The following is a 27,223-nucleotide window of genomic DNA, read 5'->3' as shown; positions in this document are numbered from 1 at the left end:
GTTTCAGAGTTAAAGGAACCCAGCACTTGTTTTGTTTTCACTCAAAGCTGCTTTGATTCACATCGTTTTGGCTCCTAATGAAAGTCTCACACTCCGTCCAATAATAGACCTGCGGTTGTTTTAACTCTCTAATATTGCTTTAAAGGTTTATGATGCAACGAGAGCAAACACAAATGTGACAGTAATTTTAGAAAAACAGTTTTTCAGTAGAATGTGTACCACAAACTACTATAATTTTCTCTTTTGCTCATTTCTGGAAAAACGGTTATCAGGTTTCTGAGAGGAGGGTGTTGAAGAACTCGATGTACAAATTTAGGCCAAATTAAACAATTTGAACACACTCATATTTTGCTATTAAACAAACAAAAACCATAACTGTCAAAGTTTTGATTTGTGGGGCAAAAGAAATATTGTGTTACATCTTTCCAATGAAATATTGCTTACAGTCATATCTGGCAGGACAACGCTGTTGAAATGATGCTGCAGTGACACTTCATTCATCCAGGTGGAATTCCATCCATGAAACCAGTTGAATACATTCTCTCAAACAAACTCTTACATTTGAGGGTGGAAAATATCTTTATTTAAAATTTTCTGGTTTGACCGCTTTAGAAATAATCTATAGGCTACACAAGATGAACCGCAGCCACAAGTTGACAGGTAAGCAGAATTTCTTATGCATTAAAACCTTAAAGCATGATGACACACATTTAAAACCGTAGTTTCTACTGAGCTGCAGAGGAGTCAAACACAGAGAGACTTCCAAACCATGTTTGAGCCATTATTCTGACTGCAAAACAGATGATTCAGATGTTTGAAGCCAAGGCAGCACATAGTGCCTCACTACAACCAGTTCCAGCTGTTTCATGTCGTGATTAAGTGTTTTAAATGTCTGCAAGCCCCTCGGGCCTATGGTTCATCATGGGATACTGGATGCTCCACCCCCACCTTCAGTGCCCCCCTTCTCTCCTGAGCCCCGACTCAGCTTCAGGGCCCTTCTGATTACTACCAGGAGAGATTTTCTCCGCCTCTCTGTCTCACCCTATCGGTCTCCAAGCATATCAGGTTAGCGGTCCCTCTGATCTATAGTCAGTACTCCAGGGGTCTGGATGCCATAAAAGAACTGTCCTGGAGACTCAAGGCACTAATGAGCGCCATCTATTAACATGGGAGAAGGAGAGGGACCAGACTTATCTTATAAAGCGAGAACAGGGAAGTGTAACAAACTTCAAATACACATTTGGGCATGTAAATTGTTTTCATTATTACAACAGCGCATTTCAAAACCACGCCAAGGCATCTGTCTTTTGTTTGGACCTGGAACTGGATCCTTTTTGTTGTTAAATCCAACACGCACAAGTCTGAGAAAGCAGGGGCCAAAGAGCAATGTACAGGTGAAATTCAAACTACACTGAAATAAAAACATACAGACATATATGTTTATACATAAACATTCACACAAACACATATTTCCTTCAGTAATACAAAACGTATGTCTCATAGTGTTAGTAGATACAGTATTTGTGGCTCATAGTGGCAAGCAGGGGTGATTGCACAAAAAACATCAATTGAGCTGGCATTTCCAGCCACGTGAAAGTAGATAAACAATTTTTAAAATAAATTACACACCATTTTGTAAATGGTTGTCTTGCCATTCATTGAATATTGGTGAAATAAGACAAAACAAAACAAGAAAAATCAAAGAGATCAGAAAGAGTAATTTCTTAGTATTTCAATGGCAGTACAGTTGTAGTGGTATGAAGTTCAGCAGAAATTAAAACTTTTTTTCATAAATAGTTTTAAACCTCTCCAGTCCATTTTCACACATTTTCATCATTCTTACCCTTCATAATTAAAACTATACAGTTTTGAATATTTATCGTTCAGGGTTAATCTGGACCACAACGGACATAACATGGACTTTAAATAATGTTCGGGCGAGGTGGCACAGGCCAGGAGAAAGTGAGCGAACTCTGCCAACATGTAAAAAAAAACGAGAAAAAAGAGGAAACTGAATAAATGGGTCGTATTATTGTTGCATTTAAGAAATGTTTCTGCATTTTTGTTTTAACATGATGGTTATGCTGATATACAGCTCTGTTGCAGCAGCCTTGGATGGTCTGCAGCTGCCATTTTTAGCTTGTGCAACATTCCTCTGGTCTAACATGTGGCCAGTTTAAGGTGCACTAAAATTAGGCTAATCCGCAAACTGTGCCTCCACTGGCATTTATAAACATTCATGAATGGAGCAGTTTCACTTCGCTTGAAGCACTGCTGACAAAACTGCTTCTCAACATATGACAATTGAAAAAACATACAAAAAAGTCTATGCTATAAATGCCAACAATAAAATAAAGAACTCACTGAATGTGAAACAGCTGCTTTTCCTTCTGATCTCACTGTAAAGTCAGCGTCCACATCTTCTTGTTCCTGATATCTGCAGGCTCAGGTACTTATAGGTTGTGGCAATTGCTTTTGCTCTGTACATATGGCAAATATTTAGCCACGCTCCAATCATTTAAAACTTTGTAAAACAGAGTCAGAATACCTGCACATTAAAAAACCGAATGAATAAGTGAAATCGAGAAAGATGCTGAGAGGAGAGTCCAATGTTCTACTTTGTCTGCTACGTGGGACTATTTTGCTAACAAATGAATCACCAGTATTCAATAACAGTGTAATATCGCTTTGTTTCAGTGAGTTTTCACTCTTTTGCCTGAAGCAGCTTTAAGCATACACGTTTTAACATCAATACAAACATATTAAAAACAATAAACTATCCCCTTTCTTATAGGAGAAAAGGAGGTCGTCATGGAGTCTTTGAGAGGGGGCTTAAGCATCTGCCGGTAGGGTTGTGGCCCCCTCAGTCAGTCCAGTTGAGCTGTGAGTGGTTTATACAGAGGGAATGAGCTGAGAGCTACAGACCACATGACTAACTTCCTTTCAAACAGAAACACAATGGGCTGGTTGCAGAAGTCACAAAGGGGGCAAATATTTAACAGTTCCAGGACAGGAGGGAAGCCTGAAGAGTCAAGACTGCATGTCACTCGGGTTACTCCCCAAAATAAACATGTTTGGCTGCATAATTTTGGTTGTTTCCTCCCCCTAGCATCAGAACCTCTCACACAGGTTCGGGTTCTCTGCAGAAATCCAGCCGAGTGTCAGTCACCTTTCACAAAGGCCCAGGATTGTTACGGTAGCTATAATGGTTGCTGTGCTCGGTGTCTGCAATCTGCAGGCTGGCTTTCCTCTCCGGCTCCTCGCTATCAGCCGCGTCTGGCTTCATCCGTGGGGGACGCGTCTTAAAGAAATCTGACACAAAGCCAACCTGTAGGTGGGGGAATGAAGGGAAGTAGAGGAGGAAAAAGGAGAGCAGACAAGATTATTGGTTGCTTTGGAGATATTTTTCCCACTGAGACTGAAGAGTAAACATGTAAGGGATAAGCAGGACATCGGGGCAGGGCTGGAAGTTGTGATTATATGTATCTGGAAAGGTCTTTCCCCAGCTGTTTAATGACACACAAAGTCTCACCTTTAGGGAACACACAGAGAGCAGGGATAACCCCCGTGGGCCATAAAACACTGCGCCTGAAAGGGTCTCTAATTGCTCGCAGCATATTGCAGGCCAAAGGTGCAGCTCAGGCCCCAATTAATCATACATGGACACACACATCCACAAAAAACACTCCACTATTCCAGAATTTCCACAAGGTGGTTCTGACTGCGGTTCAACCCAAACAAGGAAGTCGCCAAACAATATGGAAGCCCAGCTGGATGGAAAACCTGCCAACTGTGAGTGTGTGGGTTTGAATCAAAAGGCCTGTTGCTGGTGGGTTACACTTTACCCACTTCCACCTTGCTGTTAGAAATCAAATTTAAGCCGTTAGTGATACTCCCTTCACAGCAGAACTGCTGAAGCTCTGCGACTGGTCTGCTTTGAAGCGAGTATCACTAACAGGAAGATTTCCATTCTAAGTCATTTTTAAGACTTGGACAACCCTATCTGTATTTACTTTTCCAAATCTTTCAAGACCACAGAAGTGAAGATTAAAAGTTAAGATTTAATTAGGTATAAGACTGGAGCTACTTCACCACAGTTGAAATGTTAAATGAGTGTTTCAGGTAACTCAAGACCACAATGAGCCTTTAAGTAGTATTTCCTGGAAGTATTGACTGTCCTGTGGAAGAATGACGTGGGAATCATTAACTATGGCTGTGTTTTCATTGAAAGATGTTGTCTTGGAGACTTACGTTGAGCGCAGCAACCAGGGCTCCCTGCAGCAGCCCCACCAGCACGTCGCTCCAGTGGTGCTTGTAATCAGAGACTCGGGTGTAGCCCACATACACCGCGAAGGCCACCAGGAAGAACTGGATGGTGGGCCGGAGAAGTCTGGCCCACTTCGCCGCAAGTCTCGCCTGCACGTAAAGCTGCAGCGAGGGATGGGATAGAAGAAGTTGAACAGTGCAAAAAGGAAAGCAAAAGACATTATCACCATATTGATAAAGGGTTGCTGTAAAGCTGCAGTTAAATGTGTCGGTCTCCACTGACTTCCATGCTAAAAAGTCCAACTTTACAGTATTAAAACACACATTAACAGGCTGGTTAAAAAAATATTTTTTTTTTGTCTCTACAATCCATGATGATTTGTCGTACCACATCAGGTAAAATCATGTAAAGCAAAAAATATATGTGTAATTAGTAGGGTTGCCACCTTTCAGAAATAGAAATAAGGTACGCTCCGATTTCGGCAACGCAGACCCCAAAAAAAGGGACATCCCCAAAACTTCTAAACTGCATAGGAATGTATTTATTTTATATGAAAAAACTAAATGCTTTGATTTAAAGTTTAAAGTGCTTTAATAGCATTTAACTTGCATGACTGTACAGACATCCAACCATACTAGCAACTGAAATATCCTCCCATGATGTGTACTACGTCCATCAGCCCAGATGTAGAATATAACCTACAGGTGAAGGTCGGAACATAAGAATATGGTGTAAAAGTTAATTTATTTCAATAATTCAACTTAAAAGGTGAAACTAATATATTACATAGAGTCATTACATGCAAAGCAAGATGTGTTAAACCTTTATTTGTTATTATTTTGATGATTGAATTGTTTATTGATTTCATAATATAGAGATTTTTTCATTTGGGGTTTTCATAAACTGTGAGTCATAATCACCAACATTATAACAAATAAAGGCTTGAAATATCTCACTTTGAATGTAGTGGGAAATAATATATTTGTTTATAAATATATTTTGTTTTGAATTTACTAAGAATGAAGTTTTGCAATATATTCACATTTTCCGACCTTCACCTGTATATTATGACATCAATAAATAAGAGCATAATATGTGTCCGTATTTGTTCAATACGGAATGCAACTTTTAATTCCCAATTACGGAACAATTCCGTATTTTAAGGGACGGGTGGCAAGCCTAGTAATTAGGGGCAGCCGGCATAGCCACTGGTTAGTCGTCGTCACCACTTTTGCTACTTAACATTTAGCACAGTAGTCCAAGTGACTTCTCGGCTGTTAATAAAGACCTAACAGAACAGTATCACTCATATTTTAAAGGGAATACACTGTGTTGTGCTTTTAATTATAGTAACAGACTTCTGTGACTGGCTGTGGGTTGGCCCGGGAGCTTCTGTGGATAAAGTTTAGATAAGCAGGAGTCAGCTTGTGCTAACTGTGCTAAACCACTGAAATGACATTTAAAATGCAAAGCCCTGTTGCAAATCTTCGCCTGCAGCTCCTCAAATCCTCCAGCGTGGATCGGCTGAAGAAGACGGGAGCCACGGCTAATCATTTTAGCACGCTTCCAAGCTGAAGTCTGCTGGCACCGGCCAATCGCACTGCGACGCCGGTAGTGGAAGGCCAAGTGACCAAGCTCCCTGTGGAGCTGTGCTAGTCCTTTTTACTGCTCTTGAAACATTCATTTTGGATTTCATGTCAGTATTGACAATTGAAATGAAGAGTTTTGGACATCCTTTTCATAAAACTGCATTAATTAGCATGATAGGTTAGCTAAAACAGCTGCCTGTGACTGGTATAAGGTGGGTGTGTTTAGGCTTGCTTGTTCCACCTATTTGGAACATAATACCATGCAATAAGAGGAAAAACAGGTTTCAAAAGCACTCTTGGGAATCCTATGACTGACTTCACAGAGAATTAGGCCAGTTCTTCTTGTATGGTCTGTGGGTCAGCCTGGTTTCACTCCGGCATATGCTGCAAATTCACAATGTTAAACACTTTTTTAACTACTGACACGAACTCAGAATCACAGCACAGCTCTTTCTTTGCAGTATTTGCCTGGCAAAGCAGCACGGATTGAACTACTGAGGAGATTGGTCACAAGCTGGAGGTATTCTGTATTTCCTTTGAGCTGAAAAATGCTGCTTTGCTTGGAGCTCGCTGTGCAGCCCTGGTGCCTGGCTTTTAACACAAAGGCATGAGGCAAAGGGAAATGATCTAGACAGGCCTGAAAGACAGAAAACACTTAAAAAAAAAAAGAAAGGCAGCCGAGGCCTCAAGATAATTTTGCTCACTTTTCACATTCCTCTTCTGAACTGTTCTCATGTCCATTTATGTCCATATTCACAAACGGACTGTTTGGACCTTTTTTACCTTCTTAATAATTACGACATGGTTGTAAATCCAAACCCATAAACATGTTTTGAGACGAAGTCCCCAGCGTAGGACTGTGATGTCTGATGCACACTGAAAAGTTAACAATCTTACTGCACGTAGAGATGTGCTGTACATTGACACAGTGTCTAAAAACTGAAGGTTGTACTTACTGCCAGGAAGAGCATGCAGTACATTCCAAACGAGGAGTGACCGGAGTAAAAGGACAATCTGGAGGAGAAGTGGACAAATGTAACTATGTCTCCTTTGAAACAATGATCCGAGCTGCATTCCATATTCTGCATCCTACCTCGCCTCTGTGACGTCCTGCGGCCTGCCGGTGCAGTTGATCACCTGCACGTATCCCGTGCAGACCTTCGGTGCGCACGCAGCCATGAAGTGAGGCCTTGGGCGGCCGATTGTGTACTTGGCGAGGTCCGTCAGCGACTGGCTGGCAACTGCTCCGAACAAATAGGTTCCCACCACCTTGTAGAGTGCAGCGACGTACTGGTTGAAATCTGAATTTGAGTAAATCCTCTTGCTGTAGACCAGATAAGCTTCTCCGGAGGAAATCTGAGGATAGAAAGTTTTCTTGTTTTTGTTTTCCACAATCACAAAACCCAAAGAGAAAAAAGCTGGTGTGCTGAGAAAGACTCACGATGATGACAGTGCAGGAGATGGTGACAGCTGCCAGCATGCCTCTGGTGACGGTGTCTGGTTTTATGGGGTACATGATGCTCTCGTCGTCACAGTAAATTTCTCTTTGATACGGCTTGTGCACGATATTCATAATGAGGGAGGGCAGTGCCGCTGGAGTAAGAAAAAAGCAAGAGTTAAATAGAAGAACAGTTGAATTAGATGAGACTATATTTACACTGTACATACACTGAATTTGGAGGGACATAGTTCCTGCTAAAAGGATGTAAATGTATTTGGGTTCGACCATGAACAGACAAATGTGTGGACAGTCCTGCATCATGGCAGAACGAAACTAATTGAATCAATATTCATGAAAAAACTGGGAAATTAAAACATTAGGGACAACAAAGATGTTTGCTGTCTCACTGTACTTTGGGTTTAAGATGACGAAGAAGAAAAAAACCCATGAGAGAGAGAGAGAAAGAGAGAGATAGACAGAGAAAACATTTGGTAGTTAAAGGGGAATGCACAGCAAGATATAACAAAAATAAACATTGGGAAAAGGTTCTAACATCAGTACTATAAATATGTAAAACACACACAAATATGGGTTTAATCCAGCCCCCGGGTCTGGCAGTCAGAAGGCGCGCCGATTTTTTCCAGTGGCCAACCGCGGTACTGCAACCAAAAATCCCATGCGGCCCAGAAAGCTTTTTTCCCATAGACCGCAATAGTAAAAGAGAAGCCTCTAAAACTGTTCACAGGACACCTCCATCTGTAATCCCCGGCAATTACTAATCTTTGTATTCTATATTTTTAAGTCATGGACTTTATATCCGTCAAAAATGTTTTATAACGGCCAGAAAAGTAAAAGAAAAGTCTCTTTCTGGGCGTGACGTCACGGCTGACGTCACAGCCGTGTCCGTGCATTCCACGGATGTTTTATATTAATATATATTATATAATTATATTATATTAATACATTAATAATATATGTAATGCTATAGATGTAATAATATACATTAATTAATATATTATATTAATACATATTATATTAATATTCGCGTCATTGCCCCGGGGCATGATGGGAGGCCCCAGAGCATCATGGGAGGTGACTCAACTGCGCATGCTCTATGGGCCGCTGTATGCGGAAGTAAACCCGGAAGTCAGAGATTTTTTCGGCGGATGCTGTCACTACCTGATGTGAGTCCGCTACCCAATTTGAGTCACGCATGCGCTGTCGCGCCAACATGTGCATTTCAGTGGAGAAGTAGTGTTGTTATTACCCGATTATTGATTAAAATGAGCGACTTTAATGTTTTCTATCATCTCCATGCCTACATGGAATCCGGAAAATTCCATCCCAGTTTGGGAAAAGCTGTCAAATGGAAGATTACTCGTTCTATGAGTAATTACATCTTGAAAGGTAATTTAGCTATCATGCTTAGCTATGCTTGCTAAAAATAATATAAATATTTTTCGCTAAAAATAATATAAAGATTTTTTGCATCAATACCCTTATATAGCATAACATTCCCGGTTGTTGGACGCGACTGCGCATGTGTGACTCAAATTGGGTAGCGACTCACATCAGGTAGTGACAGATGCGCTGGCTGAGCAGAATGCATTGAAATGAATGGGCGGCCATTTTTGACGTCCGATCCAGTTATTATTATAGATCCATGGTTTAATCACACTGCATACAAAACTTTGAAACGATCAGACTACATAAAGACACAGTGGGGGGTTGAGGCTGAGCAGGCATAATGTCCTTGTATTGTTTGAAAAACATCCATCCTCAAAAGACACACCAATTTCCTTTCTCTAGAACCCCCACCCCCCCAACCCACACATACACGCAGAGCCTAAATTTATACCAAAAAAATTCTTTCATTAAACATACTGATTCTATGACTGCTATGTTTCTGCTTTTGATCACTGCAATCTGTTTTAACTGCTGGGAATTAAAACTGAGTTTTGCTCTACTGCCTGTCTGCTATGTCTTCATTTCAAGGCTACAACGACAAGTTGTTGAGCGAGACCCCAAGGCAGATCCAAACAGTTTGTGAGAGGAGTTCATCTTCAAAGATGGGATCCTTTTAACCTTGAGATCTATGGTGGCAGGAACTGTTTGTTCTGTTCCTGAATGTCATCTTTTTGTAGTTTATCTGTTCCGGAAATTCTTACTTTTCAGGGATCTGGGGTGTTTTTGAGGAGAAAGGACAACAATTTGGGTTGCAGTGGGAGTTTATTTTTATTTCTGATGTTCGTTAAGTGCAGTCAGGATGAATGATGAACTGACAAACTGCTGAAAAAATAAGTGTGAGTTGCAGCCCTGGCAGGAATGTGTTCTCCACCCTGATCTTCGCTACCAAGACAGTCGTGGGACCAGTCGAGAAATGGCAAGCAGCGGGATGGTGAATGCAAGAAAAAAACTACACGAGAAATTCCTTTGCCATAGTTTTATATTTCTATATAAATGAGCAAAAACCCATCTGACTCTTTTATAGGCCTATTTAAAAAAAGAAAGTCTGCAGTTAACATAATTCCAGGACTTCTAGCACAACTGACTGATGACAGACCACAGCGACTGAGACCAGAAAGAAAATACACAAGTGGAAGATTGAATAAGATTTACACCGAGGTGAACGCTGTCCATTAATTCATCAGTTGTAAATGAAAAGCAAAAGTTTTGGCTTCTGTGACTTAAAAGTCTTTACGGGCAGGTTTACCATTGCTAAGCGCCTGCTGCAAATCCTGTCAGTGTTCGTGAACAGGGCAGACTGGTAACAAGTGCCTGAAGTGGACTTGGTGATCCCTGCCTCAGAGCATGTTACATAATTATGGGTGTTTTCCCTTCCATTATATGTTACGCTTTAATAACTCCCTCATTCATGTGTATTGTCAACAAGATGAAAAATAGATTTGAAAGCAGTTCGCTTGTGGAATGAAGCTTTACGACACTCAGGGAGGAGTTCACTTATTAAATAAGATCAGACTTTCCTTTTGATCTGAGTGAAAGATTGCATGTTAAACATTAGAACTGAACATATAATCAGGTTAATCCTAAGTGTGGCCTGTGTTGCAGGAGCAAGAAACAAGGTGTGTCTATTTTGCTGGCAAATCAAAGGCTCCTGATTGTCAGCAGGTCTGCTAGCTTGCAACTTTACTATAATTGAGTTTGGCTGGGAAGCAATGCCACAGTGGAGGTCTGCAGCCAGGTTGTCTTGGCTCCAATATGCACTGTTGCTGCTTCATGACTTTGATCATTAATGGAACGAGCTGACCATATTGGCCTCTGTTTTTATTCGGTGCAATTTCCAAGCTTTCCTCCCAGAACTGGACAGTCCCAAAATCTGCAACCACATGGCCATTTTAAACAATTCACCAAATCTTCAAGTTGTACCAAAACCTTGAGTATATTACAAAAGCCCATCATGCCAATGATTAAATGCATTTGAAGAAATGAAGTTAAGGTAAAAAAGAATCACATGACAAAATCAAAAACAGCCATGAACAGTGACTACAGGCCAGTAACACCCCGTGTAAGCTCTGTTCAACATCACATAAATCCAGGGTGATCACGGACGCTGTTTAGCTATATGCAAACAGGACACATGCTCTTCACAGACACCATGGAGACAAAGAGTCTCATTGGCTTCATGTGGAAAGAAGGCAGCAGCAAAACACTGTTGAAGCTTTGTGTTGAGAGCAGAATAAACAATAGGACTCAATAGGATAAACAAGACAGCACATGGACTCCAACCTTGGACGAGCAAGACTAAGACGAGACTGAGATGGCAAAAACACAACATACAGACAACAATTCACTTCAATACTCACCAACTTACCAAATATCTTCTTACAATATTTCACAATAAGATTAATCTTATATCAAAATGCAAGAATGCGTTACCATTGAAACTATGATGTTTGAGTTAATGTCTGTATTTCTAGACAAAGACCGGATGACTGGTTTCAACACTTCCAGTACACAAAACAAAACTTGCAAAAGTCACGCAAAAGTCACAGGAAAGATATTAAACCAGCATTTTCAGTCTGCTGTCCCTTTGGAAAAGGCATGAAAACTTGATAATCCCAATTCACGTCATAATGAAATTCATGTAGAAGCTCAACAGCAGACAGTGAATTAGAGTACTTCTCACACCACAGATTCATTGTTGACACCTACACAGGAAGTATTCATCCATTTTTAACTAATTTTGGTGGAATGTGGACGCATTTTCAGCAGTTGACAGCTGCCATGCAAATCCCATTACATGCCCTTTCTTTCAGTCAGCAGCTGGCTGGCAGATTCCCACCAGCCACCACATCAGGACTGGACGCAGTTTGCACATCTACAAGTGTCAGGAAGTGGTACACTGAGACTATAAAGTTCACATATTTTCCTCCTAGAACAACCAAATCCTGTTTGCAACAACCACAACACAATATACATTCAGCTCTCCTGTATTTAACTAACATCCTGTCTCCGACACCACGGGGGACCAGCCTGATATGGATTTACTGATGTGGCTTTTGGGTAGCAGCTCCTGCATCTGTATCCTGCATCCTGCTGCCAGTTGGCATGACTGGACCAACTTCAAGAAAAATAAATAACTTGAATGTAATTTGAATCAAACAGAGCATGCTATTGCATGCATGCTATTACAGGTGTCAATGTGTGGCAACTACTGTTAAAATGTTAATATCATGTTTTATGTACCACGGCTGACTAAAAGTAAGTTGATTCAAGATTGATTCAAAAATATTCTTAAGTCATGAAAAAAAGAGCCCTGACTTCAGTGTGTTAAGAGTTGTCAAGTCTAAAAAGCTTATTTAAAAAAAATGGTAAAAACATTTAAAAAGATTTTGCCTGTCTTTGATATCATCATCACTGATACAAATTTCAAACTATCTATAACAATACAGTTTCTTCAATTAAAAGATAATAAATAGAAATACTTCTGATGAAAATCAATTTCAAAGCTACAACACCAGGGATCAAACTGCTGGTGTTCTGGGAGAACAATCTGCTGCACCCACTGACGTCGTCCTTCTCGATGCCTGTATTCATCACTGTTCACTTGTTCAACGTCTTTCAATCCTGCGAGCTGGAAGACAGTGTGAATTAAGACATTTCTGGTGTTGCATTGATTTTCATTTTGTACCTTGTGTAGTTAAAGAGTCATGTCCAAAGTGTAATCAAGTGATACTCCACAATGCTAGGTGGTGCTGTGGACCACGGACTCTGGATTCTCCTTTGTTGTCCCTATGGTGTTACCACATTATGAAGAAGAGAAAGAAAGTAAAATGGTGAAATTCCCACTGGAGTCATGTCTCTCATTCATTGCTATAACCAGTATTGCTGCCTATATGACCCCACGACAGACTGGCAACGAGAATGGTGAATATTGTGACTCTCCCTGCTTTGGTTTTCTCGTCCACTGGACAACATGCAATTCCGTTCAACATGTAAAAGAAAATGTGCACTAACTACCTGCTTACGCTTTGCGCAGACGACAACGAGTGCTTTGACAAATGGAGACGTGCACTAGCTCTACACTGCCTGGGCAAAGAAGGACAACATGTATTTATACACTCAAGGATGGAGGTACAACTTATGATTCAGTGGTGTCTGCACTGCAGACACACTTCAAACCGGCAATAAACTTTGTGGTGGAGCGACACAAGCTCAGAAATCAACTGCAGAGACCGCATGAGGCTGTTGCTGAGTACGTGGGCGTGCTGCTCAAGCAGCGGCAACATGTGAGTTTGCTGAAAATACAGATGTGAGTATACGAGACAAACTCATCAAGCACGCTAGTTGTCCAAGAATAGTTGAGAAACTGTTGGTCCAAACCATAGAGTGTATAAAACAATGGACGAAGCACTAGGTCATGTGACCCACTGGTTTCTGAAGACCACTTCTTCGTACGAGGCCCAGCCATGTTCCTTTGGAAGCCAACAGAAACACACCCACCATATGTCAATCAAAGTTAACTTTTCTTCCAGGCTGTAAATATGTTAATTTCTGCTTTAAAGTTGGACATTTTAACATGGGAGTCAACAGAGATTGACTCGCTCAATGAAGAAGTAAGATCCTTGGTGCAAACAGAAGGAAATCTTACACTCGAAATGGCAGTAAAGATGGCATGTCAGATGGAGGTGGCAATCAGGCACATGCAGACTCTTGCATCATCACCTGAGGCTCCCCTGCACGTCATGATGGCGAAGCCAAAATGCCCATTCCAACCCAAAACAAGGAGTAATAGCGCTGAGCCCATGGCGGGAAAAGAATGGGGCCAATTTTGTTTTAGACGTGGCTCCTCAGCTCACCTTGTAGACACTCCAGACTGTCCTGCACGCAAAGTGACCTGCCCAAACGGGACACTTCACCGCCCTATGGAAGTCTACAGCTACGGTAGAAGTGGTTGTTTTTTAAATGAACACGGCACTGATGTTTCAAGGTGAACTGTTAGATCACAAGATTACCAGTACAATGACCATACATATAAAATCAGCTTACCGGTACTTGCCCTGCTGACTTAGTGGTGGACACAGGCTCTGCTGTATCAGTTTCTGAGCACCTCTACAGAAAACTCCTCAGTGATGTGCACTGTGTGAGCCACCATCAAACCTAGTGACGTGCACTAAATCCAAAGTCCCAGTGCTAGGCTCTACTAAGATTGGATTTGTTGAGGGCATTGAGATTCTCCATTGACAACAATGCAGTACTTCCTGAAGCAGTTTCCTCACCAGCAGTTACTTCATCTTCAGCCCCAGTAACAGAGATTAAAGCTGGATCAGTGGCTGGGGAGAAACCCAGTCTTACAAAAGGTTTCATTCACAGCGTGAAAGTCGGAGAGGATGTTTAGCCTGTCCAACAAAAGCTTCAAAGTCTTCCGGTCTCTGAAAAGCTGTCTCTGCTGAAATCGAGATGGCTGATTGAGTGGATTGGTGCATCTCCATGGATGTCGCCCATTGTAGTCTAAGAAAAAATGGGAAAGTGAGAATGTGTGTGAATTATCGAGAGCCAAATTAGGCAATAGTAATGGACAGTCACCCACTTCCCCATATGGATGAGATTTTCTCAAACATGGATGGAGCTACTGTTTTCTACACTATTGATTTGCTGAATCCTTATTATCAGGTGTTACTGGCAGAAGAAAGCCATGACATAATTGCATTCATAACACACAAAGGACTATTCAGGTTCTGTCAAGTCCATTCTGGGTTGTGTTCAGCCCCAAGTGCATTCTACAAGCTCATGTCCCTGGTGGTGAAACGTCTCAAAGGGGCCCAGCACTACCTGGATGAGGTGATTGTTCATGGCAGGGACCAGCTTGAACATGACCCCAACCTGCTGGAAGGAAGCTGGTCTGTGTTTCAACCAGAAAAGCCTGCAGTTCCTATGGGACGTAATTTCAGCCCAAGACTGCACCAGTACGGGCAAGCTTTGACACAATAATGGCTCGCATCATAAACAGTCCAGCATTGGCAGTATTTGAGCCCTGCCTCCTCACTATTGTGTCCACAGATGCCTCATATTATGGTCTTGGGGTCATACCGACACAAGTACATCCTGACAGGACAGAGTATACAGTTGCTTTTGCGTCATGTGCACTCACACCTGCAGAATGTAAATACTCCTTTGTGGAAAATAAGTCATTGGCCTGTTTGGGAAGCTGAAAAATGTAGGACTTTTCTGTGGAGGACTAGATTCACTCTAGGCCCAGACCACCAAGCCCTGTCCCCACTGCTGGCTACAATAAGACTGGAACGTGCAGGAATATGTATTGCATGGTGGTCAGCCACATATGAAGTAATGTTGTGATGGTGCACAAAATGATGCTGCTGGGTCTTTCTCCAGGTTGCCTCTTCCATCAGTAGAGAATCTAGAGCCAGGGATGGAGCCTGAGCTGGTGGCTCTACTAGATACAGAACTGAAAGCCCTTACCATGAAAGACTTCAAAGTGGCCCGTGGGGCGTGCCCAGAACTGACTGCCCTGACAGAGCAGATGAAATGAGGATGGCCTAAAATGGCACAGTCCCTACTTGCAGTGCTCAAGTCTTACTTTGCTGTTAAAAATGAACTCCCAGTCCAAGATGTGATAGCTTACAGATGCCCTGAGCCCTGGCTGGTTCCTGTGACACTGACAAAGCAGCTTGTTAATCGGGCACATGAAACCCACCAGGGCATCGTCTGGCCTAAACAGATGCTGTGGAACTTGCACTGGTGGCCAAGTATGGACATGTGTGTGGAGAGGGGAGCATTAGGGCATGCGTGACATGCTGGCTGAATGATAAAAGTACCAAAACAAATGCTGCACTGCTTCAGCCGGTCCTGTTGCTGGATAGATCATGGCAGAAAGTGGGAATTGACATCACTGGCCTATTTGAGTTGGCATCCTGGGACTGCTGCTATGCAGTGACACTAATTGACTACTACACCAACTGGCCAGAGGTCACCTTTACTCCTTCCATCACAACCACATCGAGCACAGGAAGGTGTCTCTATATCATCCTCAAGTAAATGGAGCCATAGAGTGCTAGAACTGCGCTCTTAAAGAAACATACCTCACTGCTGAGCAGGAGAGGAAACAATGAAAACCTTTCATACAGAGCTTCCTGGTCATCTATCGTGCCACTCCACAGGGCACCACAGGAGTGTCACCATATGAATCCATGTTCAACAGAATTATGTGCACAAAAGTTGATATTGGTCAGCAAGTACCTCCCACTGCTACCTGCGAAGCAGCTACATGCTCGTGTCACCTCCAACCTCCAACCAGATTGCATCAACACAGATGTTAAGAGTGGTGCATGAGTGCCAAAACTCAGAGAGGGAAGTCTGGCCAGAGTGAGGAACCCCTTCTATGTGAAAATAAGTACAACGTTTAATTCCCCTGCCAGAGTGACAAGGCAAGCTGGCAAAAGTTCATATATATGCTGGAGGATGGATGTGCATGGAATACTTCTCACCTCTTTCTGGTTCTGGAGAGCGCACAGGACATCATCAACGCGCTGGTGCTCCAGTCCCTAAGCCAGAGCCTACACAACCACTGGTCGATAAGATGCCCAGACCAACAAGGGTCTGAAAGAAGCCTGCTTGGCTTAACGATTATGAACATTGATCATTTCTTATGACTTTCTGGGGAGTATTAAGAGGAAATTAGGTAAAACAAAGAAACCCATATTGGACTATGTTTACTATACCTAAACATAAGGTCAGGTATACATTGATGTCACCTTGGTTAATTAGCTGTCAGAAACTTTTAACCTAAGCTGAGATTGTGGCATTGAAGGTTTTCTGCTGTTCGTAAAGTTCATTAACACAGAGTACTGCCGTTATCATGACTGAAATGTTATTACAATTTGCTACTGTTAAATAATATAGAGGAGCTTTACATTTGCACAGTTTTACAACCACTACTTTATTTGATTTAAGATATTGAGTATTTTTATTTCAGGACCATTAAGCTTCTTAAACAGGGGGGAAATATGTTGTGTATTCACTAGGTGGCACTGTGGACCACCAACCCTGGATTGTTCTGCGTTACCACGTTATGAAGAAGAGAAAGAAAGTAAAATGGTGAAGTTCATGTCTCTCAGTCATAACCAGAGGCTACTGACTGTTGTTGTGACCCCACAACAACACTCTAAAAAGTAAATCGTATCACTTTGCTTCCTCAGTAATACTAAAATAAAATCCACAAAGGAGCCCCTCAGTGCCAAGTTAATAATTAGTAAAAACATCCCCATTTTACACATATTTTATGTTTTACACATTAAACAATGTACGCATTCTTAAAATATGTAAATATGTACAGATCCAGAAAAGCAGGGTGGTAATTACTGTACACAGTATTTCAAACGTATTTCAAAAGTATTATTTGAATAACTAATATGCAAGAAGCTGCATCATCAGACGTGACTACAAATGTGCTTCAAATAGTTCAGGGAAGAATCCATGTTTGTTGTCATTAAGGGTGAAAAGGGTCCTGCTGTGAGGAATGTTTTAACAGCATGTATTAAAGATTTGCTTGAACTGCCACAAATGAAACAAGTTAACACCACAAAAACTTATTTTTAAGGAAGTAAAAAAGTCTTGTTTCAAGAAAAGTATGAGGCTATTGTATGCTATTTTGATAGTTATAAGGATGCTAGTCAAGTACATTTTTCTTACCCCATTGGCAGATTTTTTGCTGAGAAATTACCATTTTCACTAGCTTTAAGAATACTATACCTATTTCTAGAGTGACTTCTTTTACAGTAGGCTACATGCAAATGATAATTAACTTAACCCCAATCCTGGATGTCATATTGATTCATGCATTTCTGAGACCTCTGCACCACCCATATGAGCAAAAAAAAAAAAAAAAGAAGTTTTATACAATTAAAGAAAAGCATACAATTACCCAATACTACTCATAATGAAATGTAATCTTTTAGAAAACTGTTAAATACAAAACTGGAATTTGTTTTCATCTCATAATAAACACCTCAATTAATATGTCAGGAATTAAAGGGTTATATACCCTGGTGGATATTGGCTTAAACCATTGAAAGACAGCTTTTGTACCCTGCACTCACATGGTATTGTTACTTGAAACATTTGCCAGAGAAGAGAAGGCCTATATTTCACAGCGAAGCACAAGAGAGAAAAAAAGTGAAAACCTTCCAAGACAAGAACCAACAGTGACTAAAATATGCAACCTTATCTAACCCAAAAAGCTTACAAAAGGGGAAAAATATTTGAAATATACAGCACAACTACTTGGTAAGTTGAATGCTAGTGGTTGTTTGGCTTTCTTGATGCTTACTAAGTACACAGCCACGCGCAGCTTTTGCCACACATTTTATGATCTGAGTGAAGTCAGAGCACCTGGCCTTAAAAGGCCCTCATCTGACTTGTAAAAAAAAAGTATTCATTTTTCATTTCAGTGTTCATACGTGAATCAATAAAACAGCCAAAGAAAGCTGAAATGAAGTGATGTAAAACAGTGTGGACTGTTGTTAAGGACATGATGAATGCAAAGCTCTAAGGTGTGTATGTCTACAAGTATGTCTGATGACCACTGCCTCCACAGATAATATCTGCAAAGAACATACTGGCCCCTCTCTTGAAAAGCAGACATAAACAGCTTGCAGACAAAAATAGGCCCACCGGCACACAAAATAGGCCTTCAGGACACCACAAGACAATCCCACAACCCATACTGACATGGCTCAGGAGCGGCCTTCGCTTAAAGATCAAGGGTCTACAACAGTTTTTTTTTTTCAGCCAAGAAAATTCTAAAGAAAAAAGTACAAACATGGAGGCACAGAGGGTGGAGGCCCTCATCTGGGAGACGAAAACCTACTTGACACCTGCTTTTACGGGCTCAGGGAGGAAAATGCTGAGTGACTGGAATGTGGCCAGAAAGCTAATCTCCAGCTGCCAGTCAGAAAACTTTAATAGGGTCCCATTTGAAGTGGAAGGATGCCGTCTTTCCGTCTCAGTTTTAGGAAAACCCATTTTAAAAGCTTTGCAAATCTTAAGGCTTCTCATTTACCTGCCTGGAAATGAGCATTCATCCTCAGAGGCACCTCAGCGTCTCCCCAAACTCAATTGGGCATCAGTGCAACATAAAACTACAGAGGGAGTAACTAATGAGTGGAGTAACTAGTGACTGCGTGAGGAGACAAGCCGAAGAAAACAGTCAGACGAGCTGCATGGAAGACTTTAGCAGTAATTGAAACCACACCAACAAAGATTCCACTGTCAGAAAAGGTTTGCACTTTCTTCTTCCTTCTTTTCAATAACGCTGATTCACATCTGCCATTGTGTTTTTTCTCTCAAGTCATTCTCAAGTCATTTACACTTCTGTCTGAAGCCTTTCGTCTTTCTGTATGTCATTCGTCATCGCGACATCCTCGTATACACTCCTCCCTTTGTTGTAAATATACAGTGGAGCCCTCACTGGGTGCTGCTTTATTTAGCTGACAGATGTGCAATTATGCTGGACCATTTGGACCACAATCGCACTGAGCTGGGCGGAGATACAGGGCCTGTCATATCCTCTTTCCTTCTCTCTCTGTTTAGCCTATACTCTTTCTTGTACCATTTCCTGGGCTTTTTCACATGTCGTTTTGGCCATCTCACTCCATTTTCCACAACAGAAAGGCCAACATCTTGAAGCAAGCCACCTCGTTCATGTGGAAGTGGCTGCAGCGGTTTACTGCCGACACGACCTTCCCTGACATAAGTTGCTGCACCTGCAGAACCACATGTAGGGTCAATGACTTCTCTGATATTTGCAAAAAAACACACAGTCTGGGTTTTCATTACGCCTAATCCCAAAGTATGGAAAGTGTGTGTGTGTGTGTGTGTGTGTGTGTGTGTGTGTGTGTGTGTGTGTGTGTGTGTGTGTGTGTGTGTGTGCGAGAGATGGTTGGTCTCATGCCCCTGGGCTGCCCTGCTAGGTCTAAGACTTTCCTTCAGGGTCACAGCTGGAACATTTGCCCCTCCAGCTAATTTCATCCACTCTCCTTTCCTGCATTTTCAGCGAGTTTTGTCTTTCGGTTTTTGGTCCTTTTGTTCTGTTGATCTTGTCTTTCTGGTGGCTGCTCTTTTTTCATTTTGTTTCCCCATTTCACCTGCGTCCCTCTAAAGTCAGTTGATCCTACTTCAATCATCCTTCCATCTCACAATGTAGACGGATGACAGCGTTACCCACATTTTCTCTCTTTTGTTTCTTCCCTTCAATTGAAACAGGTTTTTCTATAATGTCTGGTTGATGTTACAGATCTTTAAAAGACAGCATGTTACCTAACTTCTACACGCTCCCTCTTCCTGACTGTCTCACCCCAAGCTGGACTGACTAATGTGGAAGGTATGTGCTGAGCCTACAACCTCTGCTGGCGTTGGCCTCTGGAATTCTAACTCACACGAGGAACGCCCAACACCAAATCCTGCTGCTGAGGCCCATTCTTTATTTTTAATCCCACTGTTTCACTCCGTTCATCATTTACGCGTGCTTAGCTTCAAGCAGAGCAGAAGGAGACGGGGTGATGGGCGGGCAGCTAAGTCTGGGCCAACAATCAGAGAGTTTTTTTTTTGTTTTTTTTCCCTTGGTTTTGGAGGAGATCAAAGACGTACAGGCCACACAGGTTTATACCTAAACCAGAGACGTCTGCGGGAGACGTTAAAAGTCAGTTAGTCAATACAACTTTAATGAGCAGTTCACTAAATATACTGTGGACTGTAGCTGTGTTTTTTCAAACCCATAATCATCTTATTACCATATATATATATATATATATATATATATATATATATATATATATATATATATATATATATATATATATACACACATATATATATATATTTTTTCTTTTTTTTTAATGTATTTATTTATTTACAGTGTTTATGTCTGTAAATGTTCACTGCACCATTGTGTGCAGTGAACTCTTCATAAAATAGATTACTCTGTGTAATTACTGTCAGCAGATAGATCAAAGTTTGGTGTAACCATGATCTAAGCAGTGATTTTGTTAGAGACATGTCCCTTCTGGCTCATAGAGTAGTCTTCTTCCTCTTCCTTTTTCTTCTTTCTTATTGCACATTTCTTTTCTTTTTCAGAGTCAGAGACAGGAAAAGGTTGAATACATAATGTAATAGTCATAAAATAATACTGGGTCTCTGTCAACCTCACTTTTCAGTTCTATTGGATGCCAAATCTCCCTGGGAAAATAATTTGGCTAATTTCAACCAAAAAAGGAGAATGTTTCACAATGGTCTCACCAAAACAGGAGGTACGTAACACTTCTGTTTGCCCCGGCAACTCTGGTAGTTTTCCCCAAGGAACATCCGTGTACAAGTGAACTATTAATGGTCTGACATGAAAAACAATAAGCCCTTTTGATAGAAAAAAACCAAAGAAGGCAAAGAGGAAGACTGATTAAAAACAAGATGACAAGATAAAAGAAATGCAAACATCTGTTGGGCATTCATTCAGCGGAGAGAGACTCAAGAAGGTTTCAAACTAATATTTAGGTGTTATTGATTCTAATACTTTACATGAACAAGTACAACAAGTCTGTAATGTGTTTCTGTGTGTCTAAAAAAAGACCTTCAAAGATTAAGATTAAGAGCACAACATACAAGTCAGCGTGACCTAAACACTGTCTATGTCGCTTATTCATTTAAGATAAACATTTAGTTAAGACCTTCAAGTCAATGAGAATATATCTGTAATGTTCAAAAATCAGGTGAGGGAATATTTCTCCACAGAATTCCTACTACTGTTTGCAACCACACGCTGGTCCCAGTTAGACATATTGCGAGTTTAGAGTATTGTCCAAATGACCCCCATTACATTGCATGTTTGATATTCCTCAGTAGAGCCTTTATTACGCCTTGCTGTTCTGTGTGAAACTCACAGAGTCAGAATGGCGTGACTTTTCTCTTTGCTCCTCAGTGCTGGCTTAAGAGGTAGTAACATCTGTGTTACAACTGCTGTGTTACAACATGGGTCCTGAGGACCAACATTGAAGAACACTGACAAAGAGGAGTCACCATCTGCTGAGACTGATCAGGTGTATCCCTCCTGAAGCAACGCAAACACCTTAAATGCCAACAAGGAGTGCAAAACTGAAATTGATGCTAATTCAGAGCTGACCAGAGACATCAGGGACTTGTTGCTGGTCATGGACAGCAGACAGGAGGAAAAGCATTGAGGATTGCTGCACAATCAGACAAAATCAGAAAATCAGACTGCAGAATGCTGGAAGCCTTTGTGAAACTCACACACTGGGGTGAAAATATTCCACCTTAGTGGGATCCGTGTGAATACACAGCCGGAGCGCAGAGCCGGAATAAAGAGGGGGTTTCCAGCGTGACTTCATACCATGATCTCTGTGAGAAAGTGGCTTTCATGTGGTAACTATCAAAAAAGGTTATTCACAATCTATGACTTATTATGGTTTAAGCTAACACTTTAAATCACAAGATTTATTATGCCATTTGCAAATGGGCCTCTAAAATAAATGCAAAAACAGCCATTACAAATAAACAACAAGAATGGCTCATTTTTCTCAGAGGACCACGTTTGTTTGTTGAAAGGGATTCGGTTTCCATGACACGGCTCTCCAGAGAGAAACTATTCCCATCACAAATGTTGACTGCTCTTCTCTGGGAACTCGGCACAATCTGTCTTCCCAATAAAACCACATGAGAGGCCCAGAGCTCCCAGGAGACGATGCATGCACAGCTTTACCGACAGGTTCAGGCCAACAACCACAACACCTACACCAATAACAGTCAAGAGATAAGGGAAATGTATTTTACTGCTAAGGGAGAAAGCTGCTGTTTCATGTCATGGGCCAATCACTGTAGTACTTCGGGTAGGGCTGGACGATATATCGAGTATATTCGATGTATCTCGGCTTCTACTCTGTGCAATGTAGAAAATAACTATATCGTGAATATTCAAGTATACATTGTCACGCATTTGCTTTTAGCCGCGGGCATTAAATTACAGGCTTTTCTCACTCTCTCGTCTCTCCTTCACTTCAATTTTTATATTTGTGCCGCTCACTGCTTAGTAACTGTTTGATAAATACAGTTTTGGGAAATTCTACTTAGTTGTGATTTCCCCCTTTTTGCATGAAAGTTTAAAATTAGCATATATTAATGCAGTATGAACAAGAATGTTTTAATGTAGACATAAAGAATCATCATACTGGTGTGATTGTACAGTATGCATTAAAGTGTTAATTCAAGGCTAAGGCAAAATATCGAGATATACAGTATATCGTGTATCGTGATATGGCCTAAAAATATCGAGATATCAATAAAAGGCCATATCGCCCAGCCCTAACTTCGGGCCAATCAGGAACTCCAACACCTAGATATTTAAGTTTGTAGAGAAGGAAATAAACAAAACCAAAGCTGATTGTATCTCCTATCATTGACGTATTTCCATAGTGTATAATAGATCATGGAAAAAAATTAAACAGGTTTGTTACAATCTGTATGACAGCATAATAAAGATTTACACATTGAATAATAAAGGTGTGCGTGGGCATGTGCTGCAACAATGACCTGCCTTGAGGCCATTTAGTCTCACACTCATAACATGCAGTTAATAGCCATTCATCTCACCTGCTGCAGCACCTGAGTCATGCAACAATCTGAGCTGCAGGCTGTATTTATGTCTAAGAGCTGTGGACAGGGAGAGGTTAACTCTTGGTCTCTCCGCTCTGTGATCTGGGCCAACACCCACCATCTATTTGTGCTGAGTGTAGGCTTACACAGACAGGGGAAGCGAATGGGAGGGAAGGTAGACTGGAGAAAGAAGAGTGAGGGGAACAAAAGAAGAAAAGAGCTTGCAGTGATCGACAACTTCAAGACAGACATACGGACAGAAAAAAAACACAAAACAATGTACTTCACAACAAATGAGACAGAAAACATCAATGATAATATATCACACTTTTCTGTAAGAAGTAGACTTCTGTGTATTTCACTTAGGATTTATCTATTAACCTGTTGTGTGCACAGTATCATAAGAGAAACAGAAACAGAGGTTGGTACATCCGGTCATGTGACGTCAACAGTTGTTAGTTTGACCTGGGCAGGGTAGGGTGTGACGCCAAAGAAATCACTATTACTGTTGCCGCTGTTGGAATTTGTTCTTTGAGTTTCCCAACAAAAGAAAAAGGTGAGGAAGTGTTGGTATAAAGGTAACACTGAAAGTATAGAGATTCACATTTAAGGTATCTTCAATCAGAAAAAAATAATGAAATGTAAATGGTTCCAAAAGGCAGACAGAGCTCACCTCAAACCCCTGTTTCTGTTTGTGCTAGCAGTCGGCATGATTACAAGCTTTTTTATGGTGCCATTACATAGCTGGGGCAACCTCACATAAGCTTGGGGTTGACTTGATGATTATTTGGGTGAGTGACGTGGGTGGCAAGAGGGAAGCTGAGGGAAAAAGGGTGGGATTCTGTCATCCAGACCTGGTGGACCTGCCCAACCTAGACATTAATCCCAGACTCGTGCCAGCCAAGTCTCTAGATGTTTCGTCAGATGAGATTTTTTTTTTTTAAACCTGCTAATCTTTCCCTAAAGCTGAGTGGTGCAGAACTTCATCCTTATCTCCATCCATCTTCTAACCTCAACCCTAGCACAAGTGCAGACACAACAACGGCTAAACAGAGAGAAAAAAACTAAAGCTTTGCACAACACACGTCTGTCATTGGCTTGTGGCATTAACACAAAACACCGATGTTCCACCACAGTGGTACATTTCACATGCACACCTTATCCCCGTGGCTGTGTCTGAAAACGACTTCTTTTGAGGGAGCTGCTGAAGAATTCTCGCATTTGTTGTCATACAAATATTTTTCCAGGGCCTATCATTATCTCTCTGGGGGGCCACAGGTGTCACGTAAACAGAAAACGGATTTATTTACCACATGCATTTCTGTCATTCATTAGGCCTACTGAGCCATACATTTCTAACTTGGATTATGCTGTTTGTTGTGATGTATAAATTCATAATAATTCTACTGATTTAAATACTCTGATTTATTATACTAAAAATAAGAAAAGTATCTATAGTGGTGTATCATCTGACAGCTCATTAGCTTGTAGCATTTTAAGTAATGTGTAAATGTTTTCCATCTTGAACTGACCATAGCTTCTGTGGCGCTGAGTTGAGGTATTTTGAAGTTTGCTGTTGTATTGAGTCATTTTTGTTCTCGTGGAAGTCAATGCGAGTATCCTTGGGATTAAAAACCACTTAAACCTCTTTACGGTTACTTTGAGTCACTTTTAGTCTCTCTGAGGTCATTTTAATAGCTTTTGACTTCCTTGTGTTGGGATGTCTTTCTGGTAAACGGATGAATGATGAATACAGATGATCTGAGTCTCTAAGACAAAAATGTTCAGTTCAGGACTTTTTTCATTTAAAAATATCAGTTTCAATTTAATTTATATATATATATATACATACATATGTATTTATTTTTTACTGTTACCATTGCATTCTCCTCGCCCTGTTGACTCTCTTGACAGTTGGGTATCACTTGCAACACTATGTCACACATCAACAACGCGGAAACAAGCAGACTGAGCTACAATGGACATCATGGCAAAGGGGATTAGGAGATCCAAGAAAGTAATGATGTAAGAGGAAATGTCTAAGAAAAAGATCAAACTGTAATCTTTGATTGCGCCGTAAAAGTGATTCAACGTCTGTGCCTATAGAGGGCCCCACTGAACTAAAACTGACAAAAGTTTCTTCCTGCTGCCTCATGCTGCATTATCCCAGATAGCAGACATATTTGGGCCTAATCTTGGCTACCCAACACTTACAGCAGTTATGCCACTGGCAAGTGTTATATGGGCCAGATGTGTCTAAAAGTTCACAAACTTTTGGCTAAAATCTCATGAACTCAAGCTCAAGTTTGGGCCAAACTCTGCTTTAGGCATGTGTCATATGGCTCAGATGTAGCCCAGATGTCATAAGCCAAATTTTGACATGCACCATGCACCATGCCCAAAGAAAATGAAGAATGGGGTGATGTCTGGTAGATACGTGACCTTGAGTCAATGCCTTCAGTCAAAGCCAATGTTGAACTAAAGAAAGCTGTCGATATACACATTAGGGTCAAACCTTCTTTGCTATCTGGGATGTTAACCATTAAATATAAGGCCAAATGACTGCACAATGATCACTTTTTGTATCATACTGCATGCTCCATATTTCTGCTCAGTCAATTTGAAACCTGCGTGCATTAAAACTAAGTTTTGTCATCATCCTGCAGGTTCCTTCACTGAGGATAACCTCTATAGCTTCCCCACCGATAGGAAAAAAAAACATCTACTTTGGTTCTTTGAAAAAAAAAAGACTTCTGCTTTAAGTTATTCACAAAACAACCGTCTGTGGAGCCCAAGTGGAAGTCAAATGTGGACAAATGCGGTGTATGTGGCTAGAGGGAGCATTTTTCCCTGGATTCCTGGCAGACAAAATATTGTAAATGAGGAATATGGAGGGCGCACACATGCTTATCATATTTCCATAAACAAACATTCAGCTTCCCGAGGCTCTGCAAAGTCCTGCAAAGTTTTTGCTCAGGAACTACGCGCTGGAGCCTGCACCATGTGAATGAAATGAAATCGGTTGGTGGACAAGATGATGATGCAAGGTGTTTAAGTCACGTTTACAATAAAAAAAAGGACTGCTCTTTTATCTGTAGGATCTCTATCTAGATAATTCTAAGTGTGATTAAAATCAGTGTCAATTCAGTGTGCAAATAAACATTAAAAGTTACCAATCTAGTTTTTTTATGAGTGCAACAGGCAAACATATTGGGTTATAGGAAAGAGTCTGGTGTCAACGCAAAGATGTGCGCGCAACTTGCTGACAGCACTGAAAAAAAGAAGCTGGAAACATTTGGTGTCCAGAACTTACCGACTGCGACGCACAGCACATCCATCAACACGTACAGCTTCTTCTTCTTCATATCTTTCATTTTCTTTTCGTTCATTACTTTAAATCTGAGATTTAAAAAAATAAATTAAAACATCTACTTTTTGAAGAGGGTAAACAAACCCATCTATGTTCTGCACACGTTAAGAGTAAAAGCACGGGCTATCTAAAAAATCTAGTAACCTGCACAGCGAGCTCTTCCGGGATTCTCTTTTCTACCTGTGCTTGCATTGACAGCAGAGATGTATGACCTTTCCAACACGTCGGGGTATCAAAACTCTTCTGCGCAAAAAAGCCGCACTTCAGTTGTCCGACGCCGCTGAGCGCGTATTACCGCCCTGTGTGCCAAAAACACAAGACTGCACAGATCTTCCGATTTCCCAGCGCCTGAGCCTCCAGGAGAGTCCAGTGTAAACTCTTCCCTGCGCTCACACCGCCACACTGGTCCCTCCTCCTGG

General features: G+C 41.2%; 1 protein-coding gene across 2 annotated transcripts; it reads right to left on the bottom strand.

Annotated features, from left to right (window-relative positions):
* Nucleotides 1–560: 560 nt before the first annotated feature.
* On the bottom strand, nt 561–27,223 carry plpp2b (phospholipid phosphatase 2b). 2 transcript variants are annotated; one of them, XM_061738166.1, is made up of 7 exons: nt 26,985–27,223; nt 26,748–26,833; nt 7,298–7,449; nt 6,950–7,212; nt 6,813–6,870; nt 4,252–4,428; nt 561–3,328 (listed from the first exon to the last, which is right to left on the bottom strand). In XM_061738166.1, the coding sequence occupies exons 2-7, from the start codon at nt 26,821–26,823 to the stop codon at nt 3,173–3,175; spliced, it is 882 nt and encodes a 293-aa protein (XP_061594150.1). In that variant the 5' UTR covers nt 26,824–26,833; nt 26,985–27,223; the 3' UTR covers nt 561–3,172. The 2 variants fall into 2 exon arrangements, with proteins under 2 accessions (XP_061594150.1, XP_061594148.1); XM_061738164.1 differs by having other exon boundaries at nt 26,748–27,223.

Source organism: Cololabis saira, chromosome 13 (genome assembly GCF_033807715.1).
Source record: "Cololabis saira isolate AMF1-May2022 chromosome 13, fColSai1.1, whole genome shotgun sequence".
Lineage (NCBI taxonomy): Eukaryota > Metazoa > Chordata > Actinopteri > Beloniformes > Belonidae > Cololabis > Cololabis saira.
Note: the sequence above shows the minus strand (reverse complement) of the source record. Positions and strands in the feature narration are given on the sequence as shown.

Coding starts and splice junctions, on each gene's coding strand:
- plpp2b (XM_061738164.1), bottom strand. CDS start 26,823: ATGAACGAAAAGAAAATGAAAGATATGAAGAAGAAGAAGCTGTACGTG. Junction 7,213..7,297: donor TCTCCTGCACTGTCATCATC/GTGAGTCTTTCT, acceptor TTCTATCCTCAG/ATTTCCTCCGGAGAAGCTTA. Junction 6,871..6,949: donor CAGGACGTCACAGAGGCGAG/GTAGGATGCAGA, acceptor CTTCTCCTCCAG/ATTGTCCTTTTACTCCGGTC.